The 12,345-nt window shown below is 37.9% G+C and overlaps 1 protein-coding gene across 8 annotated transcripts in view; it reads right to left on the bottom strand.

The window, feature by feature from the left end:
* Positions 1–205: 205 nt before the first annotated feature.
* The window catches only part of PCGF3 (polycomb group ring finger 3), a 56,003-nt gene continuing 43,863 nt past the window's right edge, over positions 206–12,345 (bottom strand). For all 8 annotated transcript variants that reach the window (XM_030257626.4, XM_030257628.4, XM_041711121.2 and 5 more), the window contains 4 exons: positions 12,042–12,130; positions 10,290–10,427; positions 6,864–6,944; positions 206–5,463 (listed from right to left, as the gene is read on the bottom strand). In XM_030257626.4, the coding sequence (XP_030113486.1) occupies positions 5,416–5,463; positions 6,864–6,944; positions 10,290–10,427; positions 12,042–12,130 (356 nt within the window). In that variant the 3' untranslated portion in view covers positions 206–5,415. The remainder of the gene's footprint in view (positions 5,464–6,863; positions 6,945–10,289; positions 10,428–12,041; positions 12,131–12,345) is intronic.

Raw genomic sequence — 12,345 nt, 5'->3', positions numbered from 1 at the left:
TTACTTGACACACACTTGCCACAGACATTACAGTGGAGTAGTACTTTAAGCCATCCTTCTGTTTTGAGTAAAAGGCAGATTTTATGACAATGCAATGTGACACCACCTCTGTTTCAGTCACACTGCATTTATTCAGTGATACGATGACTACTACCTCTTCATGTTCCCAGGAGAGAATAGGACAAAAACTTTCAGCCACACAGCATTTCAGTTAGTTTCTCTGCTTTTATTAACAAGCATATAATATTCATTGGCAAAACACTGGATACAAGCTTCACTATCATAAAATCAAAACATTAAGCATTAATCCCCAAAAGGCTTATTCAGACAAAACTAGCCACCAGTAGTACAGAAATTACACAGCAACACAAAGCATAAAAAATTGTAAACTTTTGAATGAAGCTAAGCCAAAAATATGGTTTTACACTCTGACAGTTCCAGAATCTTTATTATGCCACGTATGAGGATAAAAGGCTTAGTGGTTGCACTGGCTAATTGTCCCTTAACTACAAAATGATCCTGTTTGCAGAAGGAAAGAACAAACTTTCCTTTTGTTCAGATAAGTCACTTGAATTAAAGAATCTATCAAACCAATACTTTCCATTTCAAACAGAAATAACAGAATAAAAAAATAGTTGAATATCAGTACTCAAAACTCAGGAGTTCTTCCTTAAGCCATACCTCTGTTTGAATGAATGATCCCACTGCTTTCTGGGGAACCATCCAGATTATTAGTAAAGTTACCAATGTAAATGTTCATAGAATTGGACATTTAGTTCCTACCCTACCACCAGGACATGGACAGGTCACTGTGGTTTCAAAAGATCTCCAAAATATTCTGAGGAGGATAAAATATGGAACAAATAGTAGAGTCATACCTTTAATTTGTATACAAACAAACAGGTAAAACATTAGCTGTTGACTTGCCACAAGACTCAAGTTCCTAGGTAATTTTTGTCCTGACTGCAAGTTTTGATGAGAGCAGAGATTGAAGCATTGTTCCATGTTCGTTAGTGCTGTTCTCTGCAGCTTTTTCTTCAAAAATGGATCTCAAGACCTAAGTAACATCTAATTGTATCTTATGTAAGGAGACTTGTGGGTGGAACAAGATCTGTTACCAACTTTAGGCAGACTAAATAAAGTTGCATTAATGTTTTCAGTGAAACATCCAAACTGAAGTGATTACCTGAGGAAAAGTAGAAACTTGATATTTCTGTTCAGTAAAGCCTTCTGTACAAAATGTGTACCTAAGATTCATCTCGCTGATGTACAGACTGGTTGGCTTTTTCCTATTATATTTATCTTAATGTAATATGCAGAATGCTGTAAAATAGCAAGTTATATTTATCATCTAGTAGAAAAAAAAAAAAATCTGTAAATCCCCTAGGACTGTGTTGTTATAAAGACAATAAGAGCCAGATAAGCTTTCAAAGGCTCATAGCCTATTGGAAAAAATAGCACCATCTTTGCTGTAGTCTGATATTTTTTACGGTCCCATATCTCCTGAGTGACAGTGTTGTGTATACTATTGCACAACCAGTAGAAAAAATATTCCCAGGTGTGATGGTACACAAATATACCAGACCTAACAATGGCACAAAACATTTTCAGATAGGCTGCAAGTCTTGTTGATTGCTTCCACAATTCACATTAAGGTTTCTTGCAAGATCGTTTATTTTAAAATATTGCTGACAGATAGTTCTTGTACTTACAGAAATTTTAAATCCCCCATTTCACTCATAAAATAAAAAATGGAACAAAGCATAAAACACACATGCCCACCCCCAAATGAGAAAAGCCATCTACATTCCTTTTAAATGTAATGGTAAGTAGATGCTACATTTACAATTTAAACATAAGCCTAATTAATGCATGTTTCAAACCTATTGCACAAAAGCATAAGTAATGCTCTTTATCCATACAAAACAAAAACATACAAATGAAAGCTACTCAAACTCAATGTAAAAGGAAGAAGCTCGTAAAAACATCTTACAATTTCAATTTATATGCCCGTAAATAAAGCTGGACCACTAAAACCAAAAATACTTGGATGGTAAAATAAGACAGAAGGCTTAAAATAGAATAAATAATTTTATAAAGTTAAAATTTAAACCCCCAAATCTTATTTAAATTCAATATTATATATTCTATCTGAATTCTTTATTTTTAATGAAAGTATACTTAATGAGACTCTAAGCCCAGGTGATTCATCAGTCTCACTGCTGCTGAGGATAATGCAACAAGATACTTCCTTACTGCAACTATTTACCAGCGTCAGTAATTGTAAAAACTACTTCACAGTAATGGCATCTTCACAAAAGCCAAAATCAACTACCATGACCTCATCAGGACTAAGAAATATCTATGGCCAAGTCCAAATTTCTGTTCAATTTTCAACAGTATCAGGGTTACTTTACCCAATATAATATTGATATAAATTGTCTCTTAAGTGTCACAGAAATTAAACAAGGCTCTGACCCAAAGAAGACCTTGCTCTACACTGTAGTCTTTTAGTGAGACTAACATATGGTACAGACACAGTCACACCACTCCTGAGGGCAATTTTTGTAGTGAAGATGTTATCACATGTGATTTAGAAAAACAACTGAGTAACTTTGGGGTTTTTTGTTGGTTTGGGGGTTTTTTGTTGTTTGGTTTTCTTTTTTTTTTTCTGTTTTTTTTTATTGGTGCAGTTTTATCAGATTAAACACATTGCAAAAGCAGTTACACACAATTACAAGCAAAAACCCCAGCTATAGGTATTAATACTGGCAGAGTTTTCTATATACTGATAGCACCATAACAAATTCAAGTGATCCTAAAGGTGGTTATAAACTTATACGTTTTGTATTGTAAGTTGTTCCAGCAAGAGATAGATTTGAAAGGCTTCTGAATTTGTGTGTTTGTAATTAATTTCTCAGTTGCTCAAGTACACAAGGAAGAAATTAAATCCCAATGTACTTTAACAGCACTGCGTCAATATCTAGTCATACAAAAGTTTTCTGCAGTACACACACTTGAGGTAGACAGATCTCATTTATATGTGTATATGTATATATATTTTTGTTTGTGTGTGTATGTATATATATATATATATTCTGATTAAGGTGGTTAATCAGAATGCTGTCTGGCAGCTTTAGTTTAATGTCTACATCAGGTACAGCCACTGCGTGTATACTCTGGGTGCACAGCGCTGGGACCCTTACAGTCCTGTCCACATTCTCAGGGCCTCAGTGGCAAAGCCAGTCTCTTATTTACACTACAACAGCAACAATCACGTAAGAAACAGCTCCAGAGAGGCCCAGTATGTCAGCTTGTGTACACATCTATACCACCTGCATTGACTGCTTTCACGGAAAGTTTTAAACATGGTAGACATGTGATCTTGTTTGTTCTTTTCTGCCAGATCAAGTAATGCTAAAGACAGAAAAAAGAGCTGAAAATACAGAAACAGCAAGACAGAATCAGAGCCAAATTTGATTCCATGAATCACAGACATGCACACAAACACCCAGATGTGGAATTCTGCGTAACCTAAACATTCAAATGCAGTTATCTTATAGACTTTCACCCACAAGGACAGCAGCATGTTCCGGCCTTTGTGTGGCTCTCCTTTCCATCTCTGCAATTTAGGAGGCACCCTTTCATTCTCCGCTCACATAATTTTTTTTTTTTTCTCATTTTCTTCCTACTCCTTTTTGACTGTAATCTAAAAGGAGCCCTGTTGTCAAAAGTAAGCACAAACAGCAGCAGAGCTGGGAAAGGAGAACTGAAGACTCCAGAGATAAAATTAAGGGAAATGTGCTGAGAAATGTAGCGCTTTGAAAACTCAAGAGGGAAGAGTATTTAAAATGCTTAGATAAATCTCTTGCAGAATCAGCTTCTGGTTACCAAGTATCACTTTCTAGCAGAAGAAGCAAAGGAGCACAGCAAGAGGAAGCAGGGCTTCTTATCCTAAGACAATTTATCAAAAAATAATAGGGTTTAATAATATGAATAGCGACTAGCATTTTCAGCTGACAGGAAAACGCTCCCAAAAATAAGGTTATCCATTTCCAGCTGGCAATAATAGGGCATACGCTGTTTTCAGTGACTTCACACCTGCGCCAGACAAATGTTCTTACAATTGTACTATGGATGATACATGGTGGATATAGCTTGCAGAAATCACTTTCAACTACATTTTTTTTAAAAGTCAGTTGTTTCCAAAAGCCTTACAAAAAAGTGCAGTGAGCCCTGCTAAGTGCCATTGAGGGTGCTTTCTATAACATACATAGTTACAAGTGTATATAGATGTATGTATCCAAACATATATTAATGTGTATTACCTTGCATCCATTAGGGCTGATGCAAGCAAAATTACTAGTTAAGGCCAAAAGGTGCTAAAATAATATTGTCTTGACTCCCCCTTCCTTCCCACCCCATGTAAGTTAGGAATTGCATTAAGGAAAGTGCTATGGTTTCATAAGAAAACAGCCAAAGAAATTTAAAGCTGCCTGTAAGTTTTAATCAGTGAAATGAAAAATCTGCAATACTCCCAAAGTTGTCCAAGAGCCACTGTTTCAATAGCTAGTGATAGCAAATTCTAAATTAAAAAATGATTTCTGCAAGCCACAAATACATAAGAAATGTTTATTTTTTAAGAAATTCACAAATCTAGCACTTGTGAGTATTTGTCATTACGTGGTGCAATTCATACCATAGCAAAATATATATCACAGCACATTAAAATCAACTGAAATTATTTCTATTTGTCTTACCAAATTAACACGCATACAGAAGTATCAAAACTTTATTAAAACACAAGGTGAGGAGAGCAATAACTGGGCAAAAATGACAAATTTACTGGTTTCCCAGATTTTCTTAAGTTTTCAATGCAGCATAATAAATTATCACCAGTCACTGTATTATCAGGTATGTTCAATGCTCTACAGAATAACTTCAATAAAGCCAATGCAATCAGGCATACTATATAAGACAATAACACTTTGCAAAAATATAGTTTTTAAAGATTTAGAATGCGAGAAGTAACTAAATGCAACTTGGTGTCAAAAGCAACACATTTATATCACCCCACAACACTCAAACTTTTTTTTCTGTGTGTAACTGTAAGAGACAAATCAGGCTGAGCTACATGGAACTGTGAAGTGTTTTCAGTATCTGTAAACTTAATGCTGGTAGTGTCTTGCTGAGTTGAAACTTCTTTCTTCCGTACAAAAAAAGTATAAATATTGTCTGCCCAGAAGTCTAGGTAACACATCCCTAGAAGAAATATTCAGGACAGCCCACTATGAAAGCCCTCCAGTCTTCCAAAATTATTCAGCTGGTTTGTGTCATGTGATTAGTGATGCACTAAGAAGGTGCCAGATGATAGTCTCTGCAAAAAGCTCTGTCCAGAAGGACAGTAAAGTTCCCTTACAGCAAGTCCATTTTGGGTCTATAATGTAGCAGTAGAGGTGCTTTCTGCAAGACAGAAATACCAGTAAGTTAAGAAACAAATCCAGAACTAATCTGTTCAGCAGGAAAAACTTCTGTGTCATAAACTAAAGCTTCAATTAAAGGCAAGAGCACTATCTGATCAGTCAAAAAATCACCAAGACAAAGAAAAGGTGTAACTTCATCTGTGGGACTCAAACAAGTGATAAAGAACCCCTTCCCCTTTATCTCAGGAGCAGATCTGTTTATCTTTGAAAACTCCCTGAAGTAAGGGATGTCTAGAAAGCAACATTAGAGTATGTGGTACTTCACATTTAATAGCTCTCACTTGATTCCTCTTCTGTGAAAGCATCTGTTGATTTTTTTTACGAATAGGCAAACTTTAACAACCACAAGATCCTGCACCATGGACTTCTGTGTCTCATAAAAACAAGTACTTCAGCTTGTTTGTTCTGGATCTTCTTGTCTCAGTTCCATTTTACATCCACCACCTCTTTCACTTAGGAAGGCAGTTTACAGTTCTGCTTTCCACATGACTCAAAATTACACAGATCACTCACAGGTGAAGAGGAGACTGTACAGATGCACATCAGTTTGATGCTCCTGTTTGGTTCTCTCTGTGACACCACAAAACCCTAAAGTTTGCATTTTACCTACACCTACATTAACTTCAGGTGTCTGTCACTCAGAACTGTAAAGACTTAATCTAATACTTCATCATCAATCTGTCACTAACTTAATTAATTAATGACAATGATGTCACTGCACTGGTAATGAACTACTCAGATCCATTTCCAGGTCATTCAGAAACACCATATGAAACAGATTCCAGCAGGATTTCACATGTGACATCTCTGCATTTTTAACAGACATTGACTTTATCCTGTGACTCTTACACATGTCAATTATTTTGTAATTCCAAAATAGAAAAATACTTTACTCCCACATGGACCTCTTCTAGATATGCATCCAAAGCCACTGAGTGATTTCACCTCAGTGTATGCTGTATGCTTAGAATATGTTGCTTTTGCATTACAAATACAAACTTCAAGTTCCAATAACTCCAGGTATACATACACTGACTCTATTCAGTGTTGACTTCCCTCCTAAGTGTTCAGTTCTGCTGTTCATTCTTACTGCCTGAAAGGGTTAAAATTAATACATTTTGTAGCTTCTACTTCCTCTGACAGACTTGATAACAATTTGACAGCTAATGCAGTGTTCTCTTTTCTCTTGCAACAAATACTTAATTTTCCTTTCCTTCATTTACTGGAAACAAATAAATACTTGGTGCCTAAGGATATTGTAGTAAATATTACTAAAAGTACCTTCTATAAACGTATACCACAGTATAGTTCCAAATTATTGCTATTTTATAAGAATTTTATTTGTCCACTTCATGATTTACATTGAAGCATGTGTCATACCTTAAATCTCCATCTAGTAACAACTACAAACTTGAGCGTATGGTCCTTGCCAAGAATCTCTTCATTGCATAATATGTCCAGCTGACAAAATAAAGGTGACAGTTAATTCACTGGGACCAAACAGCATATTTCACATAATACTACACATTTGACACGACTTTTTTTCTTTGAAGATACTGGAACTGGTAATCCTGAAGTTGCCCTGCAGACAAAAATCATACCAGGAATGAAAAGATAATATCTGTTCTCAACATACAGAACTGAAAGACCATGTCAATGCCTGCCTAAGAAATATAGTATGATATGGATTTAATGTTTATCTTCCCAAGCAGTACTAAGGTACTTTCCTGAAAGCTTTACATACATTTGAAAAGTTTGAATACATGAACTAGGGGGACAGAAATGTCAAAGAGAGCTGTTATTTAGCATACTATGAATTTGTTTTTAGCTAATACCAGTGTCGTGGTTTGACACAGAAAAAGAATTTTTCCGGAAGGAACAAGTCAATTTGGACATTGACCAATTGAAGGTGGACACGCCTCTGAGAACACAGAGGAGCTAAAGCAGAATTCCCAGGAGAACTCGCTCTCTGCTCTCTTTGGATCTGGTCAGCGTGCAGTGCAGCCTCTCCCCTGCCCGGCCGCGAGCTGGGTGGGGGAGGGGAAAGCCATGTGGCCTTCGGAGGTAGGCCCAAGGATGGAGGGACTGGAACCAGGCTGGCCCCCTGCAGATGGAAGGGTGGAGAAATCTGGGATGTCTCCATTCCCCCCCAGAGTCTCTCTCTCTCCCAAGAGAGAAAAAGAGACAGCGGTGGTTTTGCCAGCAGTTCACCGCAGGGAAGGAGAAGAGCGGGGGAGCCGCAAGGTGCCCAGCCGGGCTGTGGGAGCTGGAGCCTGGGCAGCAAGCCATCCTTGGGAGTTGGGACTTTTAACCCTTCCTGAGAAATGAAAGCTTTGTGAAATTTTTCTCCTCCTCAGTTTGAAAGAGAGGAAGAGAGACAACTTAGACCCTGGGATGCTAGAAGGAAAAGTTCTAGGTGGGAGGAGATGATGGAGAAGCTTTTGGCTGGACTTTTTCTTAGTAGCCACAAACTGAACTGATCTTCTCTTCCAAGAGAGACTGTATTTTAGGAAGATGCCGGTGAGCCAAAGAGACCATGCTTCAGCTGGGAAAAGACAGAAGTGGAGCGAACAGAGAAAAGTTAGGGAGGTTTATAGTAGTGCCCCCTGTCTTCAGAGAGGAAGAAGAGAAGAAGATCTCTGTTCTTGGATCCTTGGCTCCAGGGGAAAATGGGGAGGACTGTGGTCCTAAAAATGAAAAACTGAACTGTTGTTTTTCCCCTCTTGGCAGGGCATCCTTGAAAGGAAAAATCCTAAAAGCAGTCTGTCCATCCTGCATTGGTGGTGAGAGCACTGTGCATGGAAAGGAGAGGGTCACCACTGGCAAACTTTCTTCTCTGGGAGGTGCCATGTGGTGACATGGAAGCACAGGATGTGGCAGCTGTGTTTCTTGGGGGATCTGTGGCACAGGAGGGACTCCTCTCTCCCTCAATAGACTGAAAATCAATTATCTAGAGAGTAGAAACCTGATTTGGGTCCAAGTTGTGTCTCACTGTAGTTTGTTAGAAGTAGATAGTAGGAGGAAGAATGCTTTAGAAGGTTTTCATTTTAATTTTTTGTGTATGTGTTTTTTTTTCTTTCTTTTTCCTTCTATAATAGTAGCTTAATAAAGTTTCTTTCTTGTTATTGAGCTTAGGCCTGCTTTGCTCTGTTCTCAATTGCATTTTACAGCATTCAATTGAGAAATTGCATTTTCATGGGGGCACTGACATTGTGCCAGTGTCAAACCATGACAACCAGTCAGATGGCATTGTTACAAGGACAGACTTTTATTAAAAAACACTGTCTGCCATATACTTATGTGCTATATTTACAGGGGTTTTACAGATACTCAACAAGTATTTTTTGTTTTCTATCTCCACTTTAAAAAAATCTTTATATTAGAAACAGGGAAGATCTCAACATAAAAGAAGGAGGATCATATGACTACTAATCAGCTGAACTACAATATCTGAACATGATAAAACCAGGGAATGTGTATGAAAACAGCAAGTTCCACCAAGGTGGCTTGTGTTACAGTGCTTTACTCCATAGCTCAGAAAGGCCTGAATTTGCATGCAGTCTACTTACATGGCAGTAACTCAAACCTGGAATAGTCTGTATCAAGCAACCAAGTAACCACAAGCTCAAATTCTCCTTCTATGTTACTTGGTACTGGTACAACAATTACACTTCTTAAGAAGACAGAAAGGGTTAACAGAGAAATAAACAGTGCTCCGAAAAATTTCAGTAGAAACCAAGTAGATTTTTAACTCACATCTTGGCACACTGCATTGAAGGGCTTATACATGCATATACCAAAACAAAATATTTTAAAAACCCTTTTGAAACATTCCTTGTAGCTATGCAGCTGCTGGGCTAAAGCCAGGAGTCAGCCACCTCTGAGCTAGCTGATGACAAGACAGGACACATGATTTTGTTTCAGGAAGACTGGCAGAGTTTGGGGATATACTTGAACCATAAGATAAAGAGAGTGTTAGTTTGAAACATACAGAAGCTATGAAGGAAAAGTGATAGAGATGCAAATTGGCTGTTGACAAGTTCGAGCAGCAAGGTGTTGACACACTGGTCTAGCAAGCAGATGATTTGATCTGGATGAAATGTCTTAATAAAATTCAGTGAATCAGTGTCATAATATGGAATTCAGAGATGTCAAGCTGAGAGTCAACAGAGATGTCCAGAAACTGTTACCAAGATCCAGCCAAGTGATAAACAGGGGCTACATTCATAGTTTGCCACTTTTAATTTTTGAATCTGGTCTAGGAGAAGTTCAAAGTATTTGAACTTTCTTTCCTACTGTACCTTTCAACTTAAATTATTCCCATGATACCCTGCAAAGACTCTGGTTGTGGTAGGCAGCAACTTCAGACTGAGCTTCACTAAGAGAACAGAAAAGAACAATGTATTTGTGGTGCTTTCTCTTCAACTAGGCTTCAGTGCTGAAGTGTTGGCTTCTGTCTCGCCCCTGTAGAGTGCAAATGCTGGGGATAAACTCAACTACAATCTACCAAACAAATCATCTTGCCAGAGTCCATTTCAACACATGTGGAAACACATAACCAAGCCTTTTTGCTCAACTACCTATAAATGCACGTGAAAAGATGCACTGCAAACTAAGTAGAAAGTCCTGTACAGACCCAAGAAAGGACAAGAAAATCGGCATATAACATATAATTCAAGAAACAGTGTATGCTTCTGTTTTCTGAAAATAAAATCAGAATAAAAAGACATCCTTTTGCAAAGGAACAAGCTCACCCCTTTCAGGTTTTTTTATCTGTAAGCTTATTTTTAAAAATTAAAATATTACCTCATTAAAAGAAGAAAGGTTGAGTTTTTTGGCAATGAACTTCTTTAGATGCAAGACTGTTGCTTGTGCAGAGCAACGAATCCATTTTCGTTTCAATCCACGCAGTTTGCTGCTATTGCACTCCAAGCAGATGCTTACCTTCAGGAACAGGCAAAAAAATCAAGTGTTGGCTGCAACAATTGTCTGCAGTCCCCATTATGTACTCCACATGCATTTTTTATTAATCCAATACAGTGAACTACAGTACTAGTGTTCTTTAAACTGAAATGCCTAGTAAGGAAACAACATTTTATAAGATTTCGTAAGCTGAGTGGTAAGTAATAAGACAAAAATGTTCAAGCAGTAATTTTTGATGTTGGAGCAAAGCTGCTTCAGTCGAAATTCATAGGTTGTCAATATCTTAAGAGGACCACGTGTAAAAGCTAGAGCAAGAAAATAGAGTAAGAAAACCATTGTCCATTCTTAATGATTGCTTCTAGCTTAATTTCTTGCAGTTAATGCAAATGCTAATCTAGTTTAATTTTAGCATCTTTAAAAAGAATGAATACAGATGATATGGCAAATATTTCAAATTCTCACTTCTTTTACCATCCAGCTACTCATTACAGTCTAAACTTTTTGTGATGGTTTGCTTGTATTGCACTAGGAGGATCTACTACCAAGTACAATCCTTTTGAAAGTTCTCTTACGTGGCAACTGAGAAGAAAATTAACTCAAGCTAAAGTTACTCTGGACACACATAACCAGAAAACATAAAAGGCATGGCTTGTTTATACAAAAGGGAGTTCAAAAAAGTTTTGTGTTTAGAACTTAACAATGGGGTTCCCTGCTTTTATATTTTTATGATACAGGGCTAATACTGGCTTAGTATTAAAGGCTGAAAACAAAATATGTAATAAGTTAGTAAGAGTGCTGTTAAGGAAACCTGTCTGACCATCCAGGAGCCGCTCTGCCAGTCACATTCACATCACCTAAGCTGGGACTGAAGCCCCTTCACAGCTACACCCCTCACACTCACATTCAGACCAGGATTCCTTACCAGCTCAACCCCAGGTTTCCCACAGCAGATTCTTGGACATCCAGGTCCTTCAAATAGCTTAATCATGGTGCAGTAAGTAAATAACAACAGCTCCAGCTGGTGCCTCTGAGAAGGGGCCCTGAACAATTAACCCCTGGGTTTTCGTACCCTCACAGCACCAAAGTCTGGCGGTCTCAGCTCCTGCTGTGCCTCAGTGTCCAGTCCCCAGCCTGCTGCCACAGGTCCCTGTGCCCTTCTCTGTACCAAGGGTTGGCAGTTCATGGCCTCTGGCTCCCATCCAGAGCTCAGCCTGCAGCTCCCATTGCAACTGCACCCTGAGCTACCTGCACTGAATGTGTTAACAGTGCCAGAGGTTTAATTCATAATTATCCATACACATTCAGCTTAATGTATCGTGGTGACACTGAGGTACACTCCTGTAGAAGGTAGAAAATTACATGAATTTGTTTTGACAGCAAACTTTGAAGACTCATAAACAGTCAGAACTACAAAAACATTTGCATGAAGTTTTGAACATATTCTCTATTCCTGTCAAAACCCAAAGGTAAAACCTCATGCTTACAGAAAAGCATTGCCCAAACTGCATCGTGTTTGTATCAGAGAACAGAAAAAGTAGCTTGAAAGAAGCTTATTCTGTTAGATAATCAAAGTTACCTTACCAAACCCAACAGCTAAAACACAAGATAAAACTACAGCATGCCCTATGAGCCCACCTGTTCATCACTTCGGTGGTAGTCATTATCTTCTTCCTGTTTTTCCTCCGAAGTTTCTTTATTTATATTTTCATCTGCTTTAGTTTCACCTTAGATAAAAAAACCCAGATATATGGGATACATATATATTATCTTCACGTATAAACCCCAGATATACTCAGCAGCAGCTTACAGTGCTAATACAATTAAAACAGCACAATTCAGGACCACAGTATAGAAAAAGCTTTGCTATTCCCAAATTGTGCTTATTGGCTCAAGCAACACTTGCAGGCAACAGCCCATGACATGAAAAGGAGAACACCTA

This window comes from Taeniopygia guttata, chromosome Z (assembly GCF_048771995.1).
Source record: "Taeniopygia guttata chromosome Z, bTaeGut7.mat, whole genome shotgun sequence".
NCBI lineage: Eukaryota > Metazoa > Chordata > Aves > Passeriformes > Estrildidae > Taeniopygia > Taeniopygia guttata.
This window is presented reverse-complemented; position numbering and strand designations above follow the sequence as displayed.